The sequence below is a fragment of the Miscanthus floridulus genome, chromosome 1 (assembly GCF_019320115.1).
Source record: "Miscanthus floridulus cultivar M001 chromosome 1, ASM1932011v1, whole genome shotgun sequence".
NCBI classification, from domain to species: domain Eukaryota; kingdom Viridiplantae; phylum Streptophyta; class Magnoliopsida; order Poales; family Poaceae; genus Miscanthus; species Miscanthus floridulus.
The window spans coordinates 172174698-172202144 of NC_089580.1; the positions used below are offsets into that span (position 1 = coordinate 172174698).

General features: G+C 52.1%; 2 protein-coding genes across 5 annotated transcripts; one reads left to right on the plus strand and one right to left on the minus strand.

Moving 5' to 3' along the window:
* Positions 1-454: 454 nt before the first annotated feature.
* LOC136467168 (uncharacterized) lies at positions 455-21272 on the minus strand. The gene is made up of 2 exons (XM_066465759.1): positions 20838-21272; positions 455-1150 (listed from the first exon to the last, which is right to left on the minus strand). Exons 1-2 carry the CDS (start codon positions 21270-21272, stop codon positions 455-457), a joined length of 1131 nt encoding a protein of 376 aa, XP_066321856.1.
* A 183-nt stretch (positions 21273-21455) lies between these two features.
* On the plus strand, positions 21456-27158 carry LOC136548282 (protein MOS2-like). 4 transcript variants are annotated; one of them, XR_010781797.1, is made up of 4 exons: positions 21525-22977; positions 24868-25362; positions 26343-26504; positions 26894-27154. XR_010781797.1 is itself a non-coding variant. In XM_066539878.1 (1 exon), the coding sequence occupies exon 1, from the start codon at positions 21612-21614 to the stop codon at positions 22923-22925; it is 1314 nt and encodes a 437-aa protein (XP_066395975.1). In that variant the 5' UTR covers positions 21456-21611; the 3' UTR covers positions 22926-23228. The 4 variants fall into 4 exon arrangements, 1 of the variants encoding a protein (XP_066395975.1); XR_010781796.1 differs by having other exon boundaries at positions 26343-27158; XR_010781798.1 differs by lacking the exon at positions 24868-25362 and having other exon boundaries at positions 26343-27156.
* Positions 27159-27447: the final 289 nt, after the last annotated feature.

Genomic DNA, 27447 nt, shown 5'->3' on the forward strand with positions numbered 1-27447 from the left:
CATAATTGGAGTAGCGATCTTGCATTTAACATGCACATGAGAAAGAAATAGTTGGGACAAACATCCCGCGATGCCATAGACGGACTGAAGAATCCAGTCCAACATGGAAGCCGGAACCGGAAGCAGAGCATAATAGTTCGTCACACAATCAACTTGTCATCGGAAGTTTACATACGATGTGGTTTGAAACTTTGAATTCAATTAAAGATCTTTTGTCTATACACATACACCCTACCTTCATCTGCAGCCTGCAGTCATTACAAGTAAATTGTATCTACTTCTCTATTACAAAAATCTAGTGACTACTAGGCTCAAAAAAAAAAAATCTAGTGACTACTTATCGCAATTCATGGTGGTCAACAGCTACCTCTTCCTCTCCAAAATTTCCTAGCACAGACCACAAAGAAAACATTCAATTTTCCAAAGAAAGAAAAGAAAATATTCAGTATCTGAGCTACTCCAAAGCGCCGGTGAATTCTGCCATCTGGTCATATCCAACACGTATCACACCCTTCGTTTCCACATCCTCCACCAAACCAACCTCCTCCTCGGCGTTCCTCACGACCAGGCGCCCACGCACGCCCCTGTGTTCCCCGTAGAGCACGAGCACCAGGCCATTCGTCTGCGGCGGCACCGTCTCAAGCATATCCTGCTCCACGCCCTGCACGAGCCTCAAACCAACATCCATCACGACGTCGCACGTCGTCGGCGTGTGTTCCCCGTAGAGCACGAGCACCAAGCCGTTCGTCCGCGGCAGCACCGTCTCAAGCATATCCTGCTCCACGCCCTGCACGAGCCTCAAACCATCATCCATCACGACGTCGCACGTCGTCGGCGACACCACGTCGACAACCTTCCCCTTCGTCAAGTACAAGTCGTTTGCCCAGCTTCTCGCTGGCAACCCGGACCCTGATGTGGCTCTGTAGCCACCGCACCTTGCTGCTGCCCCGGCCGTCTCTCGGCTCCTCCCAAGCTTCCGTTCTATACCTTTTTCCACCACAAGGCCTCTTGCGCCGGGCAACGCGATCCTCCTCCTGGCAAACCTCCTGTGTTCTAGACCTTTTTCCACCAGACCACCTGCAATCCTTGTCGGGCTCAAAGGGATTATAGCCAAGCCCGTGTCTTGCGCCACAATTGTGATTGATGTGGTCTATCACTCAATGACACAAGGTTTATACTCGTTCAGACAACGTGCTCTACGTTCAGTTTGAGTCGGATCGGTGACTTTATTCCTGAGCCCAGGATGCTCGAAGTTTGCAGTGATGTTACAAACTGAGAGGTAATAAGATAGGGATACAAGAGGTCCGGTCGAACTCTGGACCGAATGGGCCGAGAGAGACGGGAGCTCCTACGTGCGCTAAGTATTTGAGTGTGTGCTCTGATGAAATCGTTCGTGAATCGATCAATCGGTGGTCGAATCGTCCGTCTTTTGGAGAGAGCGTATCTCCTTTTATAGATGAAGTAGACAGCTTTACAAAAGAGAGAGTGAGAGAAAGAGAGTGCGTGTTTCCTAGTCTTGTTGCCCACGGCGTCGGGTAGAAGGTGGTTTGTCGGCGCCTACAACACTATTGATGTCCGGATGCATAGTGGTAGGCTCTATCGTCTTCTTCTGGTATGGCAGATGTCGGCGTCTATCATACCTGTAGGATAAATGTCAGACGCCCACAACATTGTTCATGTTCTGACATGTCAGGAAGGTTACGGTGCATCCCCCTGACACGACCTGAACAGCACTGTCATGCAAGGTGTGTAGGGTACGGTCCTTCATATTGCGGTTTGATAGGAGCGCCCTTCCTTACTTGCTCTGTCCAGTTTCCTGGGTCTTCACTGAGCGAACGTCCCCGGTCGGTCGTTCTCCAGTCGGCTCCGGCTTCCCTGGTCGGAGAAGAGCTGTAAGCAGAGGCTCGGTGTACTCCCGGTCGAAGAAGCGAGTCAGAGTCGGAGGCGAGCAGCCGTCCCTTCTCGACCAGGCCTTTCGGTCGGAGAGGCGGGCCAGAGTCAGGAAGCGACGGAAGCGAGCGCCGGAAGTCGGAGGCGAGCGTCGTCCCTTCTCGGCCAAGCCTTCCGGTCGGAGAGGCGGGCTGGAGTCGGAATCGAGCGCTGTCCTCTCCTTTGCCAGGCCTTCCGGTCGGAGAGGCGGGCCAGAGTCAGAAGCGAGCCAGGATCGCCCTTCTGGACTGTCGTTAGGTTTTTTGGGCCAACCCAGGAGTTGTGCGTCATTCGCAACAGTCGTCTGCTTGGACCGAGCTTTTGCTGGGAAGCAGGTCCATGAGGAACCCCGGGTTTATGAACCCGACAGGAGCCCCCTGAGCCCCCGGGTGATTCAGGTAGAATCGTCTGGAGGATTTTTGTCTTGACGACGAGCACACCCGCGGGTGTAGCCCCCGAGCCCCCGGGCGATTCGGATAGAATTGCTGGGTGTTTTTTCGTCTTGGTAGGGGGGGAATTCTTTGTTTTGACAGTGGGTGCGCGCGAGTGCACCCATGGGTGTAGCCCCCGAGCCCTAGGACGATTTGAGTAGAATCATCTAGGGGGGTTTCGTCTTGGCAGCGAGGGAATTCTTTATTTTGACAGGGGGTGCGCGCGAGCGCACCCGTGGGTGTAGCCCCCGAGCCCCGGGGCGATTCGGGTAGAATCGTCTGGGGGGGGTTTTCGTCTTGGCAGTGGGGGAATTCTTTGTTTTGACAGTGGATGCGCGCGAGCACACCCGCGAGGTGTAGCCCCCTAGCCTACATCCGACTGGTGAGTCGGTTGGAGGCTGAGCAACTCGGTACTCTTTTTTCTGGGGCCACAGACTGTCATTTGGGGTTTTCGCCCGTGTTTGTCCCGCCCACGACCTGCGCGGTTGGTTGATTTCCCGAGTCAGTGTCGGGCGACCTGAGCCCTCGAGCCCCATTGGGTTTTGGCAGGGGTTGGTCTAGTTCCGTGCGTTACCCCATCCACGGTCTTCGCAACCGGAGGGGCTGAGCTAACGTTGCTTGCCTCGATGGCTTGAGCGACGCGCTCGGTGTGTTCGCTATTGGGCATGTTCGAGTGGAATCCGGGTCCGTCGTTCGTGACGGGGTCGGCATAGCCCTCATGTGGCATTCCACTGCTCCTTAACCTGTGTCTCGACAGATGCCTGGGTCGTTCCAGAGACTGACCTAGGTGGTCCGCTAGCCTCCCATCGATGGAGATTTTATGGGCATGGCTCGAGGTTAGGATCGAACGAGAAGGTTGAGATGACCTTGTCTGCTTCGGAGCAGACTGGGCAAGTGCCGCTAGGGCTCATCTGCATTTTCTCCCCTGGCTCTGTTTGACACGAGGTGACCTCGAGCCCTTCATGGGCCAGCCTTCGAACCCTGGTCGGTCGTTGCTCATGTTGAATGAGGCAACTACCGTTTTGTGATGCAACACGAAGCGTTGTGATACATTAGTAGCATATGCGATGCTTTGGATGTATAAGATGAATGAATGATTATGTGAATGAATGTGTGAATGCATGTATGAGAATGGATGAATGAATGACCATGCATCAGAAAAAAATAAAGTAAGGAATTGGTAGAGTTACCCTGATGACCCGAGTGATAGGTTTGAGGAGTTTTTATCGGATATGTCCGAATGGGATCCGCGCTCGTCTAGGGCGTCCCTCTGCTCCTTACCTATCCCTTAGCATTAGCCTGAGCCGTCCGATCGACTTATGATTGACTTAGGAAATCCGTTGGTCTTTCCTTGGTGGAGATCCTGTTGTTGGGCCCTTCCAAGTCTTGCCTAGGAAGGCGGAGGGCCGCCTGCGCACAGTTGTGCCTTGTTTCTTACACCCGACGTGTAGTAGTGATGGGCCATGCCTAGGCCATCTCTCGTCTAACCAGGCGCCATCTCGTCGGGCAGGGCGCATCCCATCGCATTCCATCTGCATTAAATAGGGGAAGGGAGAGGGTTTTTCACCCCAATCCATCGTCTTTCCCCAACTGTTGTGCCTCCTCCTTAAATAGGGGATGGGAGATGGCTTTCGTCCCGTTCCTTTGCCTATTCCCCATCTACCGCCTCTCCTCCTTCTTCCTTCTCGTCGAGAGCATTTGTGTGCCTTGGCGGTTCCTAGGAGAAAAATGGGAGAGCGAGGGAGAGGAAAAACTCACAGATCCATTCATAAATCTGAAGCGCAATGTTGAGCTAGAGGTCATCTTGTGTGAGCGAGTCGGTGTTGGCCGCCTTCGCCAAGAAGGGGGTGCTGCCGCCGAAGGAGGTGGCGCATTGGAGGGCTCCTACAGGGGAGGATTTCCCATGTCCTTGGGCCGGTGAGGTCATCTCCTTCCTCGCCTTCCATGAGAGTGGGTTAGGATACCCCATGCACTCATTCTTGCGCGGGCTCCTCAATGAGTGGGGTCTAGAGCTGCAGTATATCAATTCGACTGGGGTGCTGCACGTTTCTTGATTCATCACCGTGTGCGAGGTCTTCCTCGAGATGGAGCCACACGTGGACTTCTTCTGGTGAATCTTCACTAGACAAGCTTTGTCGGAGGGGAAGTCGGCCAGGACCGCGTCGGTTGGTGGCTTTGCCCTATAGAAGAAGCCAAGCTCATCGGGCTCATACCCCGTGTACACCCTCTACGACTCCAATCGAGGGTGGACATGGGGAATGGTTCTACATCAAGAACCTAGAGGAGGCCCTATTCCCGCCATTCACCAGTAGGTGGTCGGAGAGGTGGGAGCGCAGGTCATGGGGGCCCGCCAGTCGACAAAACAAGCTAGAGGTAATTAGGGCTGAGCTCTAGAAGCTAGTGTAGCAGGGCCTTGACAGGCTATGGGTGTTCCACACCTTCTTTTGTCGTCGGGTTGCCCCACTAGCAGAGAGGATGCGGCCAATGTGGATGTACACCGGCCCAACAAACCCCGACCGTGCGTCGTCGGAGGAGTTGGCGAAGGACGAAGTCTAGAGCCGACTCAACCGAGTGCTGCAGCTGAGGGCCAAAGCGATCCTCGAAGGGAAGCCCAGACCTCTTCATGCTTTGAAACTATCCAACCTGGTACGTTCTTCTCTCCTTATTTCATGTCTCTTTCGATCCTGCTCTCATGTAATCTTGACTTTGAGTCATCCATTTCTTAGGGACTCGAATGTTACAAGTCCTGGCCGCATCTTTCGAAGGGGCCAGAGGGCATGGCTCAGCAAGCCATCCTGATGGAGGCGGTGGATGCCAAGAAGAAGAAGAGAGCTGAGAAGGCTTGGAGGAAGAATGAAACAGAGATGGAGATTGCCCGGTGGGTCTGGGCAGGCGAAAGTAGGAGCGATGTGGAGGCGGAGCTCGAGTCAGGACCCCACAGAGGTGGGGGGCGACATAAGCTCTTTCGAGGATGGTGGAGGCCAGAGCGTTGTGAGCCTACGACCACGTCTGCTAGCGGTGGGTGGGAGACAGAGAGGCATGGCGATGTTCTCGCGCCAAGGAAGCAGGCCACGAGCTCAGACATCATCGGCGAGCGAAAGGCGAAGCGGACGTGGTCGTCGCGCCCTTTGGAGACGTCGCCATCCTTGTCCCCACCTGCTCTGGGCACGGTAGGGCAGGGCAGGTGGTTGGAGGAGTGGGCTCACACCCGCGCATCATTAGGGCCGGCGCCGATGTGTGACCCACAACGAGGGAATGCCTCGTCAGCTGCTCCGGTTGGCGTGCCTCAAACCGGTGGTCGCAGCGATGTGTGGGCCGAGCGGGAGCCGGCTGGGTCGACTCCCCCCTTGGTCGAAGTGAGGGGATGTAGCTCGCGACCTACGAGTGTCCCTCATCCAGCGGGACCATTGCCAGTGGGTCGAGGCTTCAGAGCCCTGCCGCTTGCGTCCCGGTATGTATTCTTTGTTTCTTTTCTCGATCTCAAAATTGAGTTTTTGGAGTGCGACTGACCTGTATTTTTTTACAGTGGCTAGATACTGCTAGGTTGAGCATCGCCCCACCTCCCATGCAGGAGGAGTGGATGCCCACTTTGCAGCGTGTCGCAATGAGCGGCGGCGAGAGTAGGATGGCGGTGGTGCGTCCTTCCCCTCTAGGGGTGGTGCCTTCTCGGCCGGTCGCAAGTATGGTGACAGCGGCAACAGAGGTGATGGCAGCGATCTCGGCATCGACGATGGAGGCTAGGTCGGAGGTGACCCTCGCGATCCCTCCCGCACCAGTAGTGGCTAAGACTGAGGAGACCGAGCTCCCTGCCTTGCATGGTAGAGGAACACACGGCTCGCCCTCCTAGTTAGAGCTGTCGGAGTCGAGAGGTGATGCGGCCAGGCTAGAGGCAGAGCATCTGGTGGCAGGCCGCAGGGTTGAGGAGGCGGAGATCCCTTGCCTCAATGAAGTAGGCACCAGGGTGGAGCCACCGGCCATTAGGAGCTGGCGGTGGTCCGGCCGGAGGCCGAGCCTTCTAGCGGGTTAAGGGCGACCACTGACCTGGTATGGCCCTACCCTAGTGACTTGAGGAAGGTGCGGTTCATCCATCGGGATGAGCAGGAGGTGCAGCTCTAGGACATTCTTGGAGGGAGAGGACTCTCCATGTAGCCCAATCTCGCTCAAACCAGCGTGAAGCTTGAGGAGGCCTTGGAGCGGGTCAAGTCCGTCCAGCAGGCGATTACAGTCAACCTACCCCGCATCATGGAGGTAAGTCTCCTGTGTTTGTCCTTGACTCCTTGGTCTTTCACCGGTTGTCTCAGCACGCCTGCTTCCTTCTTTACAGGGCTTGGAAGAGATATCGAGCCGCAAGTCCTGTTTTCTTTGAGATGAGCATGCTTGGATGGAGCAGGAGGCCGCGGCATCATGGTAGGTCACCAAGCTCGAGCACCAGCTAGAGTTCGCCCGGGCGATGAAACTGCTCGTGGTGGAGTGGGCATCCGCTGTTGAGCGGGGACTTGACACGGTGCAGGTCTGCCAGGTGGAGACTGAGGCGGTGCTCCAGAAGTCCTTGTCAAAGATTGAGGCGGCGCTCTAGAGTTCCCTAGAGGCCCTAGAGTCAGAGTGAAAGGCCCTATCGGAGGTTGACCAGGAAGTGCTCACGCTCCGGGGGCGAGTGCTTGGAATGGAGGAGGCAAACGCTTGGCTGCACGAGTAGGTGACTCGGTAGGAGCAGGGACTCTCCATCCTCGAGAGCACCCCCCTTAGTATGCACCTATTCTGCTTTTGATGTCTTGATTTTTTTTCCTTTAGCCTGCTTCTGAGCTTGTCATCCTTCTTCTAGAGTTGGGCGAAAAGGTTGGTTCTCTAGAGTAGGACCTGGAGACGACCAAGGTAATGATCGGTCAAAGCGTGGAGGCACTAGCCAAGTCCCTTGATGAGCGATGTGCTCTCAAGGGGGAGCTTGACCAGCTCCATAATGTTGCCCAGGTTGTCGTCTTGGAGGTGTTCAGGTCGGCGCCAAGCACCAGCACGCCCACCATCCGACTAGCGGAGGTCCTAGATGAGGTTCGGGCCCTCATCTCTGATGGGATGTTCTATGGAATGTTGGGGGTGCTGACTTCGGTGGTGATGCACCACCCGGACCTAGACTTCACTGCTATCTATAGTGGGTATGCCGATGGCTAGAGCCCGGAGGCCATCCATGCGCTTAGGGAAAGCTTGCTGCCACACGCATAGTTAGTGGCCAAGCAAGTCTCCGTGCAGTGAGTGATGGATGCCCACCGTGCAAACATGACTGAAAGCACACACCAAGAGGATGTTACCTAGCCTATGGATAGAGTGGAGCCCAGGTCAGAAGTGAATGTTGCCCCGCCTCCAAGCGAACCGAGTGCCGCCCTGTTGGAGGGCGAGCGACCCTTGTCTTCATCAGTGCGCCATCAACCGACACTGCTGGGCAGCCGCAATAGGAATTTAGAGTAGAAGAACTTTAACATATGTAAAGGATAAGTTTGTGGGGGAGCCCCCTATGTAAACATTTTTGTGTATCCATGAATACAACAACTTTGTTTTTGTGACGAATCACTTCGTTCGGGGGAGCTTGTCTTGTCCGTTCCTTGTTTTTACCCTAGCATAGCTCTATTTTTTTCTTTCTTTTTCACACCTACCCGTTCGTCCCATAAGCTACAACCTTAAGAGCCTAGGCATGGCCCATGAGGCTCAGCTGCTCGTAACCATAGGTAATGGTGGGGTGCGATCGGTCAGAAAGTTTAAAGCAAAGTCACATAAGATAATTAAAGGAACAGACTACCCATTTGTTCGGAAAACAAAGCATTTACCATATGATAGTAAAAAAGAAAGGTGGTATCGCACCTTCGTGGGGCCCCCGAGTGACCTGGGCCAAAAGTGTTTGGGCCAGGGTGCTTTGTAGGAGCAAACGTTGAATGAAAGAAAATAGTAAGATCGAATTTTAAAGGAAGAAACGACGTAACTATTCAAAGTTCCAAGTATTTGTGAGAACATCACCGTTGTCGTCCTTCAGTCAATAGGCGCTCGGTCGCATCACTTCGGTCACTATGTAGGGTCCTTCCCAAGGCAAAGAGAGTTTGTGATTCTCCTTGGTTGATTGGATCCTTTGAAGCATGAGGTCTTCAACCTCAAGGATCCTTCCTCTGATTTTTCTCTCATGGTAGCTATGAAGAGTCTGCTAGTAGTGAGCAGAGCAGATGATGGTCATGTCACGGGCATCCTCGAGTAGGTCGACTGTGTCTTGTTGAGCCTCCGTGGCTTGGTCGTGGTCGAAGGCCTTCACTCTTAGGGCACCATGGTCGAGGTCTAAGGGCAGCACTGCTTTAGCTTCGTAGGCTAGGAAGAAGGATGTGAACCCTATGGATTAGTTCAGGGTCATTCTTAGGCTCTAGAGGATCGCGGGGAGCTCTGCAACTCATTGCTTGGTGTACTTGTTCAGTCGGTCGAAGATGCATGGCTTAAGTCCTTGGAGGACCATGCCATTGGCACGCTCGACCTGACCGTTAGTACGTGGATGTCCAACCAAGGCCTAGTCAATCCTGATGCCGTATCCATCACTAAAGTCCAAGAACTTCTTCCCGGTGAAGTTAGTTCCATGGTCAGTTATGATACAGTTAGAAACATCGAACCGGTAGACGATGTCGAGAAAGAACTTGACTACCTCCTCCGAGCGGATGTTGGTGATGGGCTTGGCCTCAATCCACTTGGTCAAATTGTTGACCGCTATGAGTAGGTGAGTGAAGCCACCTAGGCCCTTCTTGAGGGGTCCTACCATGTCGAGGCTCTCGACCACGAATGGTTAGGTGATGGGAATGGTTTGGAGCTCCTATAACGACAAATGGGTTTGTCGAGCGTAGAACTAGCATCCTTCACACCTATGGATGACCTCCTCTGTATCTCATAGTGTGGTGGGCTAGTAAAAACCTTAGCGAAAGGCTTTTCCAACCAGCGACCTCGGGGCCACGTGATGTCCACAAATTCTAGCATGGACCTCGAGAAGGAGTTGATTGCCTTGCTTGGTAGGGTCACACTTCATGAGTACTCCCGATGAACTCTATTTGTAGAGTTTGTTTTTGATCACAATAAATGTCTTGGTGTATTGAGCGATCTGTCGTGCTTTAGTCCTTTTGGGTGGGAGAACCTCCTCAAGGAGGTAGGCGAGTAGCGGCGCTCGCTAATCGGTTTGACCGAGCGCCACCACAACGATGTCGGTGGACGATGTCGTCACGGAGGCACTAGGGTTAGGCCCATCGAGCGCCGGGTCGGCATCAGGGTATGTCTAGATTGGTCCTTCCAAGATGTAGGTAGAAGGTTCATGAAGGTCATTGATGAAGACCCTGTCCGGAGACAGAACCCGCCTGACAGCCAATTTTGTGAGAAAATCGGCGGCTTCATTGTCCTTTCGGGGGACATGGTGTAGCTCGATCCTCTAGAATTTGTCCTCGAGCTTGCGCACCTCCTGGTAGTATGCTACCATGAGGGGGCTTTTACAAGAGAACTCCTTGATGACCTGGTCGACGACTAGCTCCGAGTCACCATGGACGTCGAGCCGCATAGCGCCAAGCTCGATGGTGATGCATAGTCTGTTGATGAGGGCCTCGTATTCCATGGCATTGTTTGAGGCCAAAAAGTGGAGGTGGATTGCGTAGCAGAGCCTACTCCTGTCCAGGGAGATTAGAACCACTCTAGCCCCTGAGCCGGACTCCATTATAGACTTGTCGAAGTACATCATACAATACTTATGGGTGATGTCCGGGGTTGAGAGCTGGACCTCTTTCCATTCGGTGACAAAATCCATGAGAGCCTGAGACTTAATAGCGGTACGGGGGATATACCTGATGTTGTGGCCCATTAGCTCGAGTGCTCACTTGGAGATTCATCTTGCGACATCGTAGTTGCGGATGATGTCTCAGAGCGGGTGTGAAGTGACGACCAAGACTTCGTGGTCGGTGAAGTAGTGCAGGAGCTTTTGGGTCGCCATTAGCATGGCATATAGTAGTTTTTGCACCTAGGGTACTGAACCTTGGGGTCAGTGAGTACCTCCTCGATGAAGTATATGGGCCGATGTACCTTAAGGTGGTGCCCTGGCTCCTCCCTTTCGATGACTAGGGTGGCGCTCACCACGTGGTTGCTTGCCGCGATGTAGAGGAGGAGGGGTTCTCCCTGTTCGAGAGCGACAAGGATTGGGGCCAATGTTAGTGACATTTTGAGATTTTCTAAAGCCTATTGTGCTTCCTCAGTCCAGGCCATGGTGTCCGTCTTTTTAAGGAGCTTGTAGAGGGGCATTCCCCGCTCATCGAGCCGAGAGTTGAATTAGCTCAGGGTGGCCAAACAACCGGTGAGCCTCTGTACGCCCTTAACATTGCATATAGTATAGGGCCCACGTTGGAGATGGCTATGATTTTTTTGGGGTTAGCCTTGATGTCACGTTCGGACACGATGTATCTGAGCAGCTTCCCCTTCGGAACCCCAAAAACACACTTTTCAAGATTTAGTTTGATGTTGAACCTTTAGAGGTTCGTGAACGTCACGACCAAGTTTGCGATTAGGTCGCAAGCTTGAGCCGTTTTGACCACTATGTCATCAACATAGACGGTGATTGTTGGTTTTGGCCGCTTGACTTAATTAGGCTGATCGAGCGGGTCGATTTGATCGGCGAAGCATTGCTACATGCACCATTGATAGGTGGCACCAGTGTTCTTCATACCGAAAGGCATGGTTACGTAGCAGTATGAACCATACGGGGTGATGAACAAAGTCGCGAGCTAGATGGACTCTTTCATCGTGATCTAGTGATAGCCTAAGTAGGCATCCAGAAAGGAGAGGATTTCATATCTAGAGGTGGAGTCAACTATCTGGTCCATGCGTGGTAAAGGAAAATGGTCCTTCGGACATGCCTTGTTGAGGCTAGTATAATCAACGCACATTCTCTATTTCTCGGTCTTCTTTTTAACAAGGATAGGATTGCGTAGGCCAGTCGGAGTGGTATACCTCTCTAATGAATCCGGCTGCCAGGAGTTTGGTGACCTCCTCGCCTATAGCCCTACGCCTCTCATGGTCAAAGCAATGTAGATGTTGCTTGGCGGGCTTCGAGCCCGGGACGAGGCGTAGTGCGTGCTCTTTGACCTCCTCGCCTATAGCCCTACGCCTATAGCGTCAGTGCGCGCCGTGGGACTCGACAAGGCAGTTAGTCTTAGGGATCAGACGAGGTAGAGCTCATGGATCGTGGCATCGGTGCGCGCCATGGGATTGGTCGAGTCCAAGCTTGCGGGTCCTAGTGTCGGTGCGCGCCGTGGGACCGTGCGAGACAGTTAGTCTTAGGGATCAAATGAGGCAGCAAGGCGATGCTCGTGGATCCTGGCATCGATGCAGCCCACATAGCCGAGGCAGTTAGTTAGTTAGTTCAGGGATCGGGCGAGGTGGCAAGGTGATGCTCATGGATCCTGGTGTCGATGCAGCCTGCGCAGCCGAGGTAGTTTAGTTGGTTAGTTTAGGGATCGAGCGAGGCGGCAAGGTGGTGCTCGCGGATCCTGATGGGGCAAGTTCGGGGTCGTAGACCCAGGCATTTTATGTCTTGAGCCCCCAAGCCCCGTTGGGCTTTAGTAGGGGTCGGTTTGAGTTGTGTGCGTTACCCTATCCTTGGTTCCTCACAACTAGAGGGGCTGAGTTTTATCGCTTGTCCCGATCGCTCGGGCTTGAGTGATGCACTCGGTGAGTTCGCTAACGGGTATGATTGAGTGGAATACGGGTCCGTCGTTCATGATGGGGTCGGCATAGCCCTCTTGTGACATTCCACTATTCCTTTACTGGCAACCCGATAGATGTTTGGGTCGTTCTAGAGACCGACCTGGGTGGCCTAACAACCTCCCCTCGATGGAGATTCTATGGGTTTGGCAAGAGGTTTAGGATCAAACAAGAAGGTTGAGATGACCCTGTCTGCCAGACTAGGCAAGTTCCGTACAGGGCTCATCTGCATTTTTCTCCCCTAGCTCTGTTGTTGCTCATGTCGAATGAGGCAACTACCGCTTCATGACGCAACATAGAGCGTTGCGATGCATTTCGCTGCATGTGCGATGCTTAGTTCCCGAGCATATGGAATGAATGCGTGTATAGATGTATGAAATGATTATAAAGAAATAGAGGGGGTTTGGTAGTGTTACCTTGATGACTCGAGTGATGGGGTTTGGAGAGCTCCAGTCGAAAATGTCTGATCAAGACCCATGCTTGTCGTTTGTGACGAAGTCGGCATGGCCTACATGGGGCGTCCCTTCGCTCCCTACCTATCTCTCGATGTGTTTTTCTAAGCCGTTCGATAGACTTTTAGGGAACCCGATGGTCCCTCCCGGCAGAGATCCTGTTTTGGATTTTTCCAAGTCCCGCCTGGGGAACCGGAGGGCCGCCTACGTGCGGTGGCGCTTGGTTCTCATGCCCGGCGTGTGGTAGTGGCTAGTGTGCAGTAGTGGTGGGCCATACCCAGGGCATGTCCCATCTAATTAGGAGCCATTCCGTCGGGCAGGGCATGTCTCATTGGTCAGGGCGCGTCTCATATGCATTAAATGGGAAAGAGAGAGGTTTTTTTGTTCCGCCGTTTTGCCTTGCCCGATCGGCGCGCCCTCCACTACTGTTGTACCCTTTTCCTTAAGTAGGAGGAGGAGAAGGTTTTTGCTCCGTTCTTTCGCCTATTCCTCATCTGTCGCCCCCTTTTCTCTTTCTTCTCACCGAGAGTGTTTCTTAAGAGCCGCGACAGTTTCTAGGAAAGAAAGGGGAGAGAGCGAGGGAGAAAAAAGAAACTCACAAATCCTTTTGCGATCTCGGAGTGAAACGTCGAACTGGAGGTCATCCACCATGAGGGAGTCAGTGTTGAAGGCCTTTGTCATAAAGGGGTTCCTGCCATCGAAGGAGGTGGCGCACTAGAGGGCTCCCAGGAGGGAGGAGTTCCCGCAACCTTGGCCTGACAAGGTGGTGTCCTTTCTCACCTTCCATGAGCGTGGGTTAAGATACCCCACGCACTGGTTCCTGCACGGGCTCCTCAATGAGTGGGGTCTAGAGCTACAGCACCTTAATCCAACGGGGGTGTTGCACATCGGCAGCTTTATCACTATCTACGAGGCTTTCCTCGGGATGCATCCGCATGTGGACTTCTTCTGGTAGCTATTCTCTAGGAGAGCCTTGACGATGGGGAATCTGGCTGAGATCGCGCTGGTGGGAGGTTTTGCCCTGTAGAGGAAGCTGAGCGCGGGAGTCTCGTATTCCACGTACATCCCATGCGACTCCAACCGGGGTGGCATGGGGAGTGGTTTTACACCAGAAATCCGGCGGAGGCGCCGTTCCTAGCGTTCACCGGTGGAAGGCCGGAGAAGCAGGATAGTTGGTCATGGGGTTGTGCCCATAAAGAGAAGAAGAAGGTGGAGGTCATCGAAGAGGAGCTCTAGAAGATCATACTGTGTGGTCTTGATAGGGTGCGGGTGTTCCACACCCTCTATCGCCATTGGGTTACGCCGTTGGCGGAGAGGACACGGCCGATGTGGATGTACAGCGGTCTGTTGGACCTGGACCGTGCATCGCCTGAGGAGCTATCGGACGATGAGGTCTGGAGTCGCCTTGGCCGGGTGCTGGAGCTAAAGCCCAAATAGAGGGTCGAAGGGAAGCTCGCACCTTTCAACTCCGTGATCGTGTCCAGACTGGTATGCTCCCTTTTATTTTGTTCATGCTTCTTCCTCTGCTTTTCCTTTTTTTTATTTTAGGCCACCCATTCCGTAGGGGCTTGGAGTTTACAAGTCCCAGCCACACCTTCCCAAGGGACCGAAGGGCGTGGCCTGGCTGGTCGCCTAGAAGGAGGCGGTGGATGCCAGAAGGAAGAAGAGAACCAGGGAGGTTTGGCGGAAGCAAGAGAAGGAGCAGAAGATTGCTCAACGCGTGAAGGTCGGGGAACGTAGGAGCGACGTTGAGTCGAAGCTCGCGTTAGAGGTTCCCATGGATGTGGATGACATGATTTTCTCTAAGGAGGAGGAGAGTTGGTAGGTCATTGTGACCTTGGCGGAGCGTCGTTACTCTGTGGCGACGTTCGCTGGTGATGAGCAGGAGGCAGAGCGGCGCATGGTGGTTCCCACACCGAGGAAGCGTGCGGCGAGCGCAGACACCGTTGGTGAACGGGAGGCAAAGCGGATGCAATCACTGCGCCCCTTAGTGGCATCGCTGGTCCCATCGCCACCTACCACGGACACGGCCAAGCAAGCCGGGCGGTCCGAGGAGCGGACTGGCACTTGTGTGTCGCCGGGACCGGTGCCAACGCGTGACTCATAGTCGGAGGAAGCCCCGCCTTCCGCGGACATGGTCGAGCAAGCCGAGCGGTCTGAGGAGCAGATTGGCACCTATACGTCACGCAACTCGTAGCTAGAGGAAGCCCCACCCACTACTCCGGTTGGGAAGTCCAGAGCCGAGGGTCGTGTTGACCTGCAGGCCAGGCAGGAGTTAGTTGGGGTGACTCCACCCCAGATGAAGTGAGGGGGTGCAGGTCGTAGCCCGAGAGCGGTCCTTGTCCTATAGGCCCATCATTGTCGGGTCTTGCCATCAGAGTCGTATCGTTCACCTCCTGGTACATTTTCCTTTATTTCTTTTCGATCTTTTGCTATTGAGTCTTTTTTGGAGTTTGACTTACCTACCCTTTTTGTCAGTGGCCGGGCGATGAGCATCGCCCCAACTCCCATGCAGGAGGCTTGGAGGCCCACCCTACAGCGTGTCGCGGCGAGCGGTGGGGGGAACCGAGCGGTGGCGGCGAGTCCTTCCCTTCTGAGGGTGGTGCCCCCCGGGTCGGCTGCTGGTACGGTGGCAGCAGTGGTGATCTAGGTGCTGATGGCGGAGGTCATGTCGGAGGTAACTCTCATGGCTCCTCCTCTACTAGCCATGGCGGAAGAGGAGAGGGAGACCGAGCTTCCTGCCTCATCGGACGGGGAGCTGCACGGCTCATCCTTGCGGTTGGAGCCAAAAGCGCCAGAGTGAGACGTGGCCAGGACAGAGTTAGAATGCCCGACGGCGGCCCGCGCACCTGAGGTGGTGGATATCCCATCTGACGACGATGCAGAAGTCGTGGCTGAGCTGCTGGCGTGGTTGCGGGAGCTAGCGGTGGTTCGGTCCAAGGTGGGTCCCTTTGGTGGGCTGCCGGAGGGTGACCTGGAGTGGCCCTACCCCAAGGACCCGACAAAGGTGCGGTTCGTCCTTAAGGATTTGCAAGAGGGTCAGCTTTGGTACATCCTTAGGGAGCAAGGACATGCCGCTGTGTCCGAACTTGTCAACCTATCCACGAAGCTTGGAGACATCTAGGAGCGGGTTAAGTCTGCTCAGCAGTTAGTCGAGGTCGACCTACAGCTTGCCATGGAGGTGAGTTTCTTGTACTTGTCCTTGACCTCTTAATCTTTTGTTGGTTGCCTTAGCATGCTTGTTTTTTATAGAGTCTGAAGGGGATGTCGTCCCGTAAGTCCTGCTTCCTCCGAATGGAGCATGCTCGAATGGCTAAGCTTGAGCGTCAGCTAGAGTTCGCTCGCCGTGAGTCCTAGGACCGAGCAGCCAAGGCAACCATGGCACAGGCAGAGGGGCAGTGTAGCAGAGCGGGCGATCGCCGTTGAGTGGGGGCTTGAGGCGACAAAGGCCCATCAGGCAGAGATCGAGGCAGAGTTGCGGACATCCCTGGCGGACACCAAGGTGGTGCTCTAGAAATCCCTAGAGACCCTTGAGTTAGAGCAGAGCGCCTTGGCGTCAGAGCGGAATGCCGTAGAGTTAGCGCAAAAAGCCCTAGAGTCAGAGCAGAAGGCTCGGTCGAAGGTAGACTGAGAAGTGCTCGCGCTTTGGGGCCGGGTGATGGGGAAGGAGGAGGCGAGCGCCCGGCTACATGAGCAGGTGGCCCGGCAGACAGAGGAATTCTGCACCCTTGAGAACTTTCACGTCGGTACATACCTTTTCTGTTTTTCGTCGTGTTGGTTTTTTTCCTTCACCCTGTTTCTAAGCTTGTCGCCCTTCTTTCAGAGCTAGGCGGAAGGGTGAAGACGCTGGAGTGGGACCTAGAGACGATCAAGGCGACTTTTAGCCAGAATGCAGAGGAGCTGGCCAAGTCCCATGAAGAGTGACTGGCTCTCGAGGGTGAACTTGACCAGATCTGCAACGTTGCCTAGCTCACATCGGTACATACCTTTTTTGTTTTTCGTCGTGTTGGTTTTTTCCTTCAGCCTGTTTCTAAACTTGTCGCCCTTCTTTCAGAGCTAGGCGGAAGGGTAAAGACGCTGGAGCGAGACCTAGAGATGATCAAGGTGACTTTTAGCCAGAATGCAGAGGAGCTGGCCAAGTCCCATGAAGAGTGACTGGCTCTCGAGGGCGAACTTGACCAGATCCGCAACGTTGCCTAGCTCATCGTCTTGGAGGTCTTTGGGCCAGCACCAAGTACTAGCGTGCCCGCCATCTAGCTGACAGAGGTCCTGGATGCGGTCTGGGATCTTATCACGAGCGGGCTGTTTTGTGGAGCGTTGAGGGTGTTGACTTCGGTGGTGACGCATCATCCGAACCTGGACTTCGCTACAATCTGCAGTGGGTATGCTGATGGCTTAAGCACGGAGGACATCCAATCGATCGAGGAGAGCTTACTGCCGCACGCAAGGTTGGTGGTAGAGCAAGTTTCTGCTCAGTGGGTGATGGATGTCCACTGAGAAGACATGGCCAGAAGCATGCGTGGGGAGGATGTTGCCCAGCCTATGGATGGCACGGAGCCTAGGTCAGAGGTGGACATCACCTCGGCTTCGACTGAGCCGAATGTCGTGCCGCCGGGGAGTGAGCAGCCCACGCCTTTATTGGTCACACCGACAGCAGATGTCGCCGAGCCGACCCAATAACTTGTAAAATATAAGTAGTTTAGTGAACATAAAAAGTTTAAGTTTGTGGGGGAGCCCCCGTGTAAACGTTCCTGTGTGCTTAATGACTACAGTTGGTTTCGTTTTCTGTGATAGAGTCACTCCGTTCAGGGAAGGTTTCGTTTTCTATGATGGAGTCACTCCGTTCGGGGAAGCTTGTTCCCTTTTGTTCCTTAGTTTTCCCTTAGCATAATTTTTTTTATTCTTTCTTTCTCGTACCTACCCGTTTGTCCTGTAGGCTGCAACCTTGGGAGCCCAGGGCGTGGCCCGTGAGGCTCAGCTGCTCGTAACCGTAGGAAAAGGCGGGGTGCGACTGGTCAGAATATTTTAAAGCAAAGCTACGTAAGGCAAATTAAAGGAACGAACTCCCCTTTTGATCGGGTAGGAAGGAATTTCACCATATGATAGTAAACAAAATAGAGAGGTAATAGTGTCCCCTAGTGGAGCCCCCAAGCACCCTGGGTCAAAAAGTGTTCGGGTCGAGGTGCTTTTATAGGAGCATACATTAAGTAAATAATGGTAGGACTGAAACTTAGGGGAAGAAAAACAACATAGCTGTTCCAAGCGTTCAGAGAGAATATCGTTGTTGTTGTCCTTTAGTCGGTAGGCGTTCGATTGGATCACTTCAATCTTTAGTCCTTTGGATCCTTGCCTGCTATGTCCCCTTTCTCAGTCGCTGCTTCTTTGCCTTTTTCTTCCTTTGGCCTGCCGACCTGTCGTAGAAGGCGCTTGAGGAGCTGGTAGTCCTTGTAGAGGTGTTTGACGGGGTAGTCGTGATTGGTGCATGGGCTCTCCATGAGCTCATGGAAATGGCCCGGAGGGTTCTGTTGGGGCTACGTGCCCACATGATCAGCCGAGGCGACCAACATGGAGTTGGCCGGTCAGCGGCAATCCTTTCTGTTCTCTTTTCCCCTCTGCGTGGAGGGTCCCTCGTCCTGATCTTGGCGCTTGGCCTTACCTTTGCCCTAGCCTCCATTGGAGCGTGGTGGGAGCAGCACTTGCTGGAGGTGTTGGACAAAGGTCCATGGTCCCGGGCTATCAGGGCTAGGATCCCGGTCGCTGCTGCGTGTGTCTTGGTTCGGTCCGAGCTACGCGTATACAGGCGGTCGGTGTGGAGTGGTCGTCAAGTCAAGACGAGGTGCCAATGCAACCTCCTATGTCGTGCTCGGTGGTTGTAGTGGTGATCGGGTGGAGCGACCCATCTGTTGCGTCCCCATTCCCCTGGTGGGGAGCGAGGCCACGTGTCGGCATCGCGATACGGAACTCTCCGCTTGTTGAATGGTGGTAGTCTCCACTAGTGCCCGGAGGTTTTGGTGGATCGTCTGTTCATGAAGGTCATTCGGCTCGGACAGGCCGTGCAGAAGCATTGCCGCGGCGGCGATGTTCTGATTGGCGAGAGCAAACTGTGGGGGATCATCCCCCCTATCCATGGTGTTGTGCTAGACCCGACGGGCGTGACCCCGGGTCCTGCTCGCCGGTCTATGCGCATGGGGCGCAGTGTGGTGTGCCGAGCGTGCTGGCGCAGTCGGTGGTTGGTGCAGCCACTATTGTCGTGGTTCCTCGTTGTGCTCGCGTGCGAGCTCGAGGGTCTCCGCATGAGGATCCAGAGGGGTGTGAGTTTACAAGGAATGCGTTGCTGCCGGTGGTGGTCCTAGAGCATCCACCATAGCGCACTCTCGGGACGGACGGTGGCTAGGTGCCACATCGCCGATGCTAGAGCCGTCACTCTCAACATCGTCATCCATGAGGTCAAGGAAACAGATGGGGGCGTAGCTCGCCATCTCCATGAATTCAGATGTGAGAGGGGGTGACGTCGGCATCCTTTGGAGCCCCCGGGCGTACGCGTCTGCGGGAGACGCGAGGCCATAGGGGAACCGGTTGTATGGCGGTCGTGTCAGGGACAACAGGGTCCCTCTGGGTAATTAGCGGAAGATAGAGAATAGTAAGTAAATAACAATATGTACATTACTCACAGCGGGGTTTGAGTAGAGAGTTTACTCGAAATGAAGCGCGGATGCCACATCCTCGAAGTCGTGCGTCCCGAAGTCAATGGAGGGCGCCCCTCTGACGGGTGTCGAAATGAGTGCTTCCTCACGGAGGTGTAGTACGCCGAGCCGGTCGGCGACGAAGTCCAGGCTTTTGAGGAGGAAGGACTGGGATGGCTTGAAGACAGGTGGAACTACATCCCAATATGTGAGAGCATGGGAAACTCCAGTGAGCCGAAGTGAATCGAATCGCCAGAGCCCGCCACGGTGAGGGTGGCAGAAAAGTGGGCCATCCGATGACCAAAAAGTGTTGAACGTACCGCGTCTTCTCCACGGACGGCGCCAACTGTCGGTGCAGAAAGTGACCAACAAGTAAATATTTATAGTTTTATTATACGTTGTGATCGGAGGTGGCCTAGCACTCAATGACATAAGGTTTATACTGGTTCAGGCAACATGCCCTACGTCCAGTTTGAGTCGGTCGATGACTTTATTCCTGAGCCTAGGTGCTCGAAGTTTACAGTAGGGTTACAAATGAGAAGGAGAAAGATGGGGTGCACGAGAGGTCCGGTCGGCTCCGGTCGGAAGGGCCGAGAGCGATAGGAGCTCCTCTGAGCTAAGTGTTCAAGCGTGTGCTTGAGGTCCGAACCTGACGGTTCTATGGTTGTGAGCTAGTGAACTTGATTGATCTGGATTAACTTGTATGAACTTGAATCAACTTAGTCTCTTCGGGCAGAGCGCATCCCATTTTCTAGATGAAGGGGACGACCTTATAAGTGAGAGGAGAGAGAGTTCGTATGTTTTTAAGTCTTGTTGCCCACGCCGGCGGGTACAGGAGGATGGTAGGTGCCCACAACACTGTTGGATGTCGGTTGTATGTGGGAGGTTACGTCGTCTTGTTTTGGGTATGGCAGATGTCAGCACCTGCATATACTGTTGATGCCCAGAGACATGTGAGGAGTCTCACCATGTTCACTTATTACGGTAAATCCCAGCGCCCGCAACACTGTCGATGCCTAAAGGCATGTGGGGGGCCTTACCGTATGGGAGTTAACGGCGCCCACAATACTATAGAGGAAAATGTCGGCACCTACAATACTGTTTGTGTCAGGGTGGTTATATAGTACTGTTCCTGTAGGTGACAGGATACGTTCCCTGGTATCATGGTTTGACTTGAGCGTCTTGCTTTGCTTTCTCCGTTCGTTCCCTGGTCCCTTCCGGGCGGGCGTCCCCGGTCGGTTGGTCCCAGTCAGCTTTTGTTGCGACAGTCGGAGAAAAGTAGTGAGCAGGATCTTTGTATACCCCGGTCAGAGACGTGGGGTCTGAGTCGGAGGTAGTGCTTTGCCAGACCTTCCGGTCGGAGAGACTGTTCGGAGGCGCTGGAGACCGAAGTGAGCGCTCTGGTCGGAGAGGTGGGCCGGAGTCGACAAGCGGGCGCTGTTCCTCCTCGACCTGACCTTCCGGTCGGTGACTGGACCGCCCTCCTGGCCTGTTGTTTTAGACACTTGGGTCGGTCTATGAGTTGCGCGTTGTCTGCTTGGGCCGAGCCTTTGCGGGAAAGTCGGTCCGCGAGGGACCCTAGGTTTATGAACCCGACAGATTGCGACGCCAAATCCCTCCACAGGCATGTCACTGAACTCATCCGTGCCACGGTCGGAAGCATCGGCCGCGTCGAGGCGGGTGAGGCCGTAATGGGTGCTGGAGGAGGGGTCGGCAGTGGCGGTGGAGGTGGCGCTGTCGACGGCGAAGGCGGCGAGGCCGGCGGCGGCGGCGCAAGGGGCAGCGAGGAGTGGGGATGGCTTGCGACGGCCGAAAATGCCCAAGTTGGGGAGCGGCGCAATGACGACCGGCGCCACCGCGGGGGTTAGGCCTTGGGATGGGTCAAACTCGGCGACATACTGCCGGGCAGGCTCTGGCGCTGGCGCGGAGCTGGGGGCATCGTCGATGGCAGCAAAGAGGGAGGAGGTCTTGTGAGGCCGGCGCTTGCACACGATGGAGATCGACAGCTTCTTCTTCTCCTCGCCCATTGCGTCCGCGGCAGAGCAAGCAGCGATGATCTGATCTGGACCTGGTGCCAAATGGACGCTCGAGGCCGTGGATTTATACACCCGTGGGCTCGAATTGGTGTCGGAGTCGGACACGGCGTAGGTCAGGGCCCGAATCGTTCTCTCCTCTGATGGGGCCGGCCCAAATCGTCGACTCACACGGGCACCGCCTCCGACTCGGCCACGACACACGAGTCCACGAACGACTTATCAAACCGCCAGACGGCCCCGACTCAGGCCTCAAACACCACGCGCTTCCAGCTTCCTCCACCAAAAACTCGCATTTTTCCTGGATCGCTCGCCGCCGCCGCCGCCGCCGCGATGGAAAAGGAGAAGAAGCTCTCGTTCTCCATCTCCTCCTCGAAGCAGCGGCCGCCCAAGCCTCCTCCACGCCCTGCGGCCGCCGCGTACGACGATGACGCTGACCTCCGTTCCCCGCCCGCTCCGGCCCAGCAGTATGTTACAGAGTTCGATCCGTCCCAAACCCTAGCTGCCTCCGCCGCGGCGCGCGCCGTCATCGCGCCGCTCCCCAACTCCGGTAACTTCCTCACCCACCGCCCCCGCAAACCGTCCTCGCTCCCCACCCCTGAGGAGGAGGCCGCCCTCGCCGCGGAATCCGGTGGCGGGGGCCCCGCCTTCGTCCTCGACACCTCGACCGCCCCCGACGACCCGTCATCGAAAATCGGCTACGGCCTCACTCGCCGCAACGGCCCCACCGACGCTACTGCTGCTGCTGCCAAGGAATCGGAGAAGGCGCCACCACCGCCACCGCCTTCGGCCACTGCTGATGCTGCCGCCGCCGGCAACCTCATGCTGCAGCGGTACAAGGAGGATATGGACGTTCTTCCGGAGCACCGTGGCATGGACGAGTTCAATGAGGTACCCGTGGAGGGATTCGGCGCGGCGCTCCTTGCTGGATACGGCTGGACGGAAGGTAAGGGCATTGGTAGGAACAATAAGACAGGGGATACCAAAGTTGTTGAATACGACCGCCGCGCTGGCACACAGGGGTTAGGCTACAACCCCTCTGAAGCAGACCCTCGGAAGACTCGTTCTGGCGACTGGATTGTTGGCGAGAAGAAGGCGTCAGAGAACGGGAGTGCGAAGAGGAGAGATCGAGACAGTAGAAATAGGATGGAAGAGAGGGATTCTAGTGCTCGGAAGAAGAGATCTAGTGAGCAAAGGTCTGAGAAAGAGGGCTGTGAAAAGGTGAGGAATGGCCGGGGTAGCGGAGAAGGCACAAGTAATGCAAGCGATACTCGTAGCAATGTACGGTGGTTGCAGAGCCATATCAGGGTTCGGATTGTTAGTCAGAAACTAAGCAAGAGGCTGTACTTGATGAAGGGTAAGGTTGTCGATGTGGTGGGGCCTACAACATGTGACATCATGATGGATGATGGGTCAGAGTTGGTGCAGGGGGTGGAGCAGGATATGCTCGAAACTGTACTTCCACGGACGAACGGGCGGGTGCTTGTGCTTTATGGGAAGCACAAGGGTTTATATGGGCACCTGGTAGAGAAGAATTCCGAAGAAGAGAACGGATTGGTGGAGGATGCAGATACAAAGGATATTGTACGTGTTAGATATGACCAGATGGCAGAATACACTGGTGATCCAGAGTTGCTTGGCTACTGATTAATTTCTTTTTGAGGAGGATATGCTTACCAGGAGCCTTCTGCTATGCTAGGTAATATATTTTACTTCTTTACAGACTGTCAGGAATTGCTTGGATGTAAAACCTTGAACAAACTGTCGGGTTGCTATGCATTTCTTACTTGTCTGTGTAAGCTTGCTACTTATTTGTCAGCCCTCGACTTATTGATCATCTAGGAGTGATCACTTGTATTGGAGTGGGGCTCTTTGGATAAATAGTGGAATGTTTCTGAGTGTAACTGATTGTTTCTTTGTCAGTGAAAGAAACTGTAGTTTTGTGTTCTACTAACTTCAGTGCGGACCTATGTTATTTCGTTCTCAGTTCCTTGCTTCCTTTCTACTTACTTGAGGAGGTCTTCTTTGAATGACTTCGTGGAATCCTTTGCCATCTTGTTTTTCTGAATTTGGTTTATTGTCCTGCGACTATCATTATCAATAACTAAATATGTTCACTGAAATGTATCAAAACCATGCATCTACATTAATTTATGCTCACATCAGAAAAATAGTGATTTCATTCATTATATCTTGAACTTGTGTGGAGAGTAAAGGAGGTAAACAACCTAATGTGGAAAATGGTTTGACCTTTAATTCTCGTATTATTTGCCAAACTGTTGATATAAATTTGGCGTCTATATTTGATAACTTCATCATTAATTTTGGTGATCTATTTTTAATACTGTGAAACTCCCTACTTGATCATCATTATAGATATTAGCTGTGTGGCATCTTCATTTTGATTGTGTTTTCACTCAATATTCTGTCTCGGGGCTAAATTCTAGGGCTAGTAGAATCAAGGTACTTTGCAGGAATATGATGTGAGATATCACATATTTGGTGGGCTTTTAGGATGGGTTCTGTTTGAAACGGTTGAAGACAAAGCACTGTTGGAATATCTACAAAAATAAGATCAGAACTATGGTGTTCCAATTCTGCATATGTCTGTAAAGTTCAGGGGGAGTGACGTTTGTAGGGGTTATTGCAAATAGAATGCATACATCACCTTTTGTGAAGAGAAGGTTCCACTAATGTAAAAATCGAGTGGGAAGGTTCTTGATAATCTCTATAGTGCTCCTAAAATTCTAGATACTCCTATACAAAACTTGTATAGATATGTTGTTGATCTTGTTATATGAACTAAGGGCATGTTTAGTTCCGAAAATTTTTGGCTTTTGGTTACTGTAGCACTTTCGTTTGTATTTGGCAAAAATTGTCCAATTATGGACTATTTAGGCTTAAAAGATTCGTCTCACGATTTCTCGACTAACTGTGTAATTAGTTTTTTTTTTCGTCTATATTTAGTACTTCATGCATGTGCCGCAAGATTCGATGTGACGGTTACTATGCAAAAATTTTTGGCTTTTGGGTGGAACTAAACGGGGCCTAAGTGTCTGGGATGCTAGGAACATTATCATCTGATCCACAAAGACAGCAACCTGTGCCAATTAGGTGAGAGCTTAGCACACAGGCCTCATGCAACCAGTAGCTAGGAAGTGTTGTTCCTATGGGTGTGCCGACATGGTAATAAAATAGAAATTTTTTGGTTTCATCTGTGCATGCATGGTATATTGCAACACTTAACTTTTATTGCCATGACCATGACATATGCTGCTGTTAGCTTTGCATATAACATTTGTTGGGACCTCTGATTCCATTTCATCACACCTATGTGTGCAGTCTTTACTCACACTCCACCTTCCTTTTTTCCTCAAACACACAGGAGACTGTGTCTTTGTGTTATGTTAGATATATAGAAAAAGAAACGGACCGGTCCCTTGCAGTGCCCCAAGTGGCAAGCGACACACAAAACACAAGCATAAACATCAAAAAACGACTCCACTCAACACTTCGCTCTGGCCAGAGCTACCATAATTTCTTGCCATCCGCCATAATCCAAAACTGCCTCATCATATATTTCTTGCAGGACTGAAGCAATACTGGGAGCAACTCCGCTGAACAAGCAACCATTGCAGTGCTTCCAGCGCCACCATGCCCCAAGTGTGATCAAAGAATTCAAACTTTTGCACCTAATGCTTGCTGCTGGTGACACCGTACTGCGAAGACCTCATCATGAGTATCAAGTGCAAGGTGATGCTTGTTGACTTAGTGGTCAGTGCAGTAGCTGAAACCATAGTTCTGCAAAAACACAAGAACAAAGCAAAAGGATATGTTGGATCGCTTCCTTATCACAGAAGGGACAGCACAGCAAGCCTCCATGTGCTTGTTAATTCACAGTCCAAACGATTAAGAATGACGGGCCAATGGAAGAATTTGCTTATTTGCAACGCCATGATGTAAAGAATGGGAGATGACACTATGGCAGATTTGGTAGAGATCTGACCAGAGGGATGTCTCGAAATATGCTGATATGCCTCATCTGGATTGAGCATAAAATCCTGAAGGCAATCCCAAATCTGAGGTACTGGATCAAACCACCCTTGATGTCCCCAACCCATCTTTGATCCTGCAGAGCTTGTAAAGACTGTTATTGAGGCTGCTCTCCTGGGCACAAAATCCTAACTCAACCCTGCTTGTTGCCTCCTTGAACACCTTTTTGTAACTTTGAGCACAATTAGCCCAGCTTTACTCGTCGTGCCAAACATCCAATGCCCACTTTGCCATTTTTGGGTATTCCATCGATTGCTTAGTACTTATATACTGTATTTCCTCCATTCTGCAATGTTTGTCCATAGCACACCATGTGCCGTAACCAAGGAAGTTCTATTTCCAAGAAAAAAATGAAGGTGGAATGACCATCTACACCTCTAATAAATAACATGGTACAACTACTCCTCTTCAAAGCATTTAATCAAGGGTGGAGAGTGGAAGCCTAGCAATAACTTACACACTTGATATCCTCAATGGACAAAAATTGTGGAATGTATTTTCCTGAGGCCTTGGACAAACATTGTAGAATTGATAGAGTAGCTTCTAGTCATTTTTCCAAGTAATCTGGGTGAGTTATTGCAAAAGAAAATGTAACTATCTCCTATATTTAGTGAGGCCATTCTGCTTATTCCTGTAACACATCATTTGTAGTTCTTGTGCTGCTAGTAGAATCTAACCAGATGCATTAGCCATTAGCTTCTATTTCAGTCCTCTATGACTAAGAAACTTTTTCTGTCTTTGCTATGTACTTGTACCGTGAATTAATATTTAGGTATATGTTTTACATTGTAATGTTATCAATATTTCCCTGTTTATTGGATTGGATTGTGGTGGTTCAGTAATTAATGTCTGTATATATGTTTTTTTATCCGTTTTTATTATTTTTAAAATCGAATGCATACCTCTAATGAATTTTTAATTATTAGACTGTAAGCTTAGAAAAGTGTCTATTGGACCCTAAATATGTGGTTTCTCATCACTCACTGACCATTGGACCTTAATGTTTGGCAGCTATTTACAACTCAGTGACACCTTTTGCCATCCTGACATGCTTGATTTGTGCTCTCTGGACTAAGCAGTATCAACTGATTTGTCACTTTGTGCCTTCTTCATCCAGTTTGTCTTATTGCGGAGTAGCGGATTTTTGTCCAAACCATATCAATTCCCCACAAAGTAAGAATATGACTAAAATTTCACATGAACAATGGAAGCATCCTCTACGTTTACTTGTCACTTATGACATGATCTCTATTGTTTAGAATCTATGGGAATGAGAAGCTGCTTTGTAAGCATAATTCAAAATCGAAGACTATTAAATATTTTTCTAATTACATTATTACTGTCAAAATTGTAACTTATCTTCTAATTAGTAGCTGTTTTACATTCTGTATATGCTCCCCACCCCTTTTTCCCTGTATATATGAACATAGGTTTTCTGAATGTAGTTGGGGTGTTATACAGCTGAAGGCCTAAAGGGAAATAAGATGCATTTCTATTACTGAATTTAAATCACATCATATGTAAACTTCCTATGACAAGCTTCCAAATGACATTTGGCACAGGTGTTTGTGTTAACCTATAATCGAGTGGTGGATTGTTTTTGTTTGTGAAATGTGATGGTCTGCTTCGATCTGGAAATTTCAACCGTCCAGGGTTCGTCCAGATTTTTCATCCCAACCAGTTATGTGGATCTCTCGATTTGAATTAGCAGATTTGCTTTCTTCCTGTTTCATATTAGCGAGTATATGTAATATATGTAATAATTCGCAGAACTGAAACATTGCTGTTCTAGCTCTTGTGCAGTATTCTGATATCAAGTTAGCATTCCATACCCACCTGCTAACCAAGATGATCACTTATAATTGAATGTTGCATTAGAATCTCGGCCAAAAAATTTCGAGGTGTTAAATGCAAACGGATACTATTTGTACATGGTCCGTAATTCTGTATGTACTGGCGGGGCTTATATATACAAATATAATGAAACCTGATATCAGTCGCCCGGAATACTGTAGCAACTAGCAAAGAGCTGCTGCTGCTGCTGCAGCCAGCGCAGCCGATTGGCATACAGCTGGGCAGTCTGGGCTCAATGCAATGGCCGAGTGCATGTTACTCT

Bases quoted from the DNA above. Each gene is read 5' to 3' on its own strand.
- LOC136548282 (XM_066539878.1), top strand. From the start codon at position 21,612: ATGGAAAAGGAGAAGAAGCTCTCGTTCTCCATCTCCTCCTCGAAGCAG.
- LOC136467168 (XM_066465759.1), bottom strand. From the start codon at position 21,272: ATGGGCGAGGAGAAGAAGAAGCTGTCGATCTCCATCGTGTGCAAGCGC. The intron at 1,151-20,837 runs GTTCATAAACCT...ATTGAGTGATAG, and splicing joins TTGGCGTCGCAATCTGTCGG to ACCACATCAATCACAATTGT.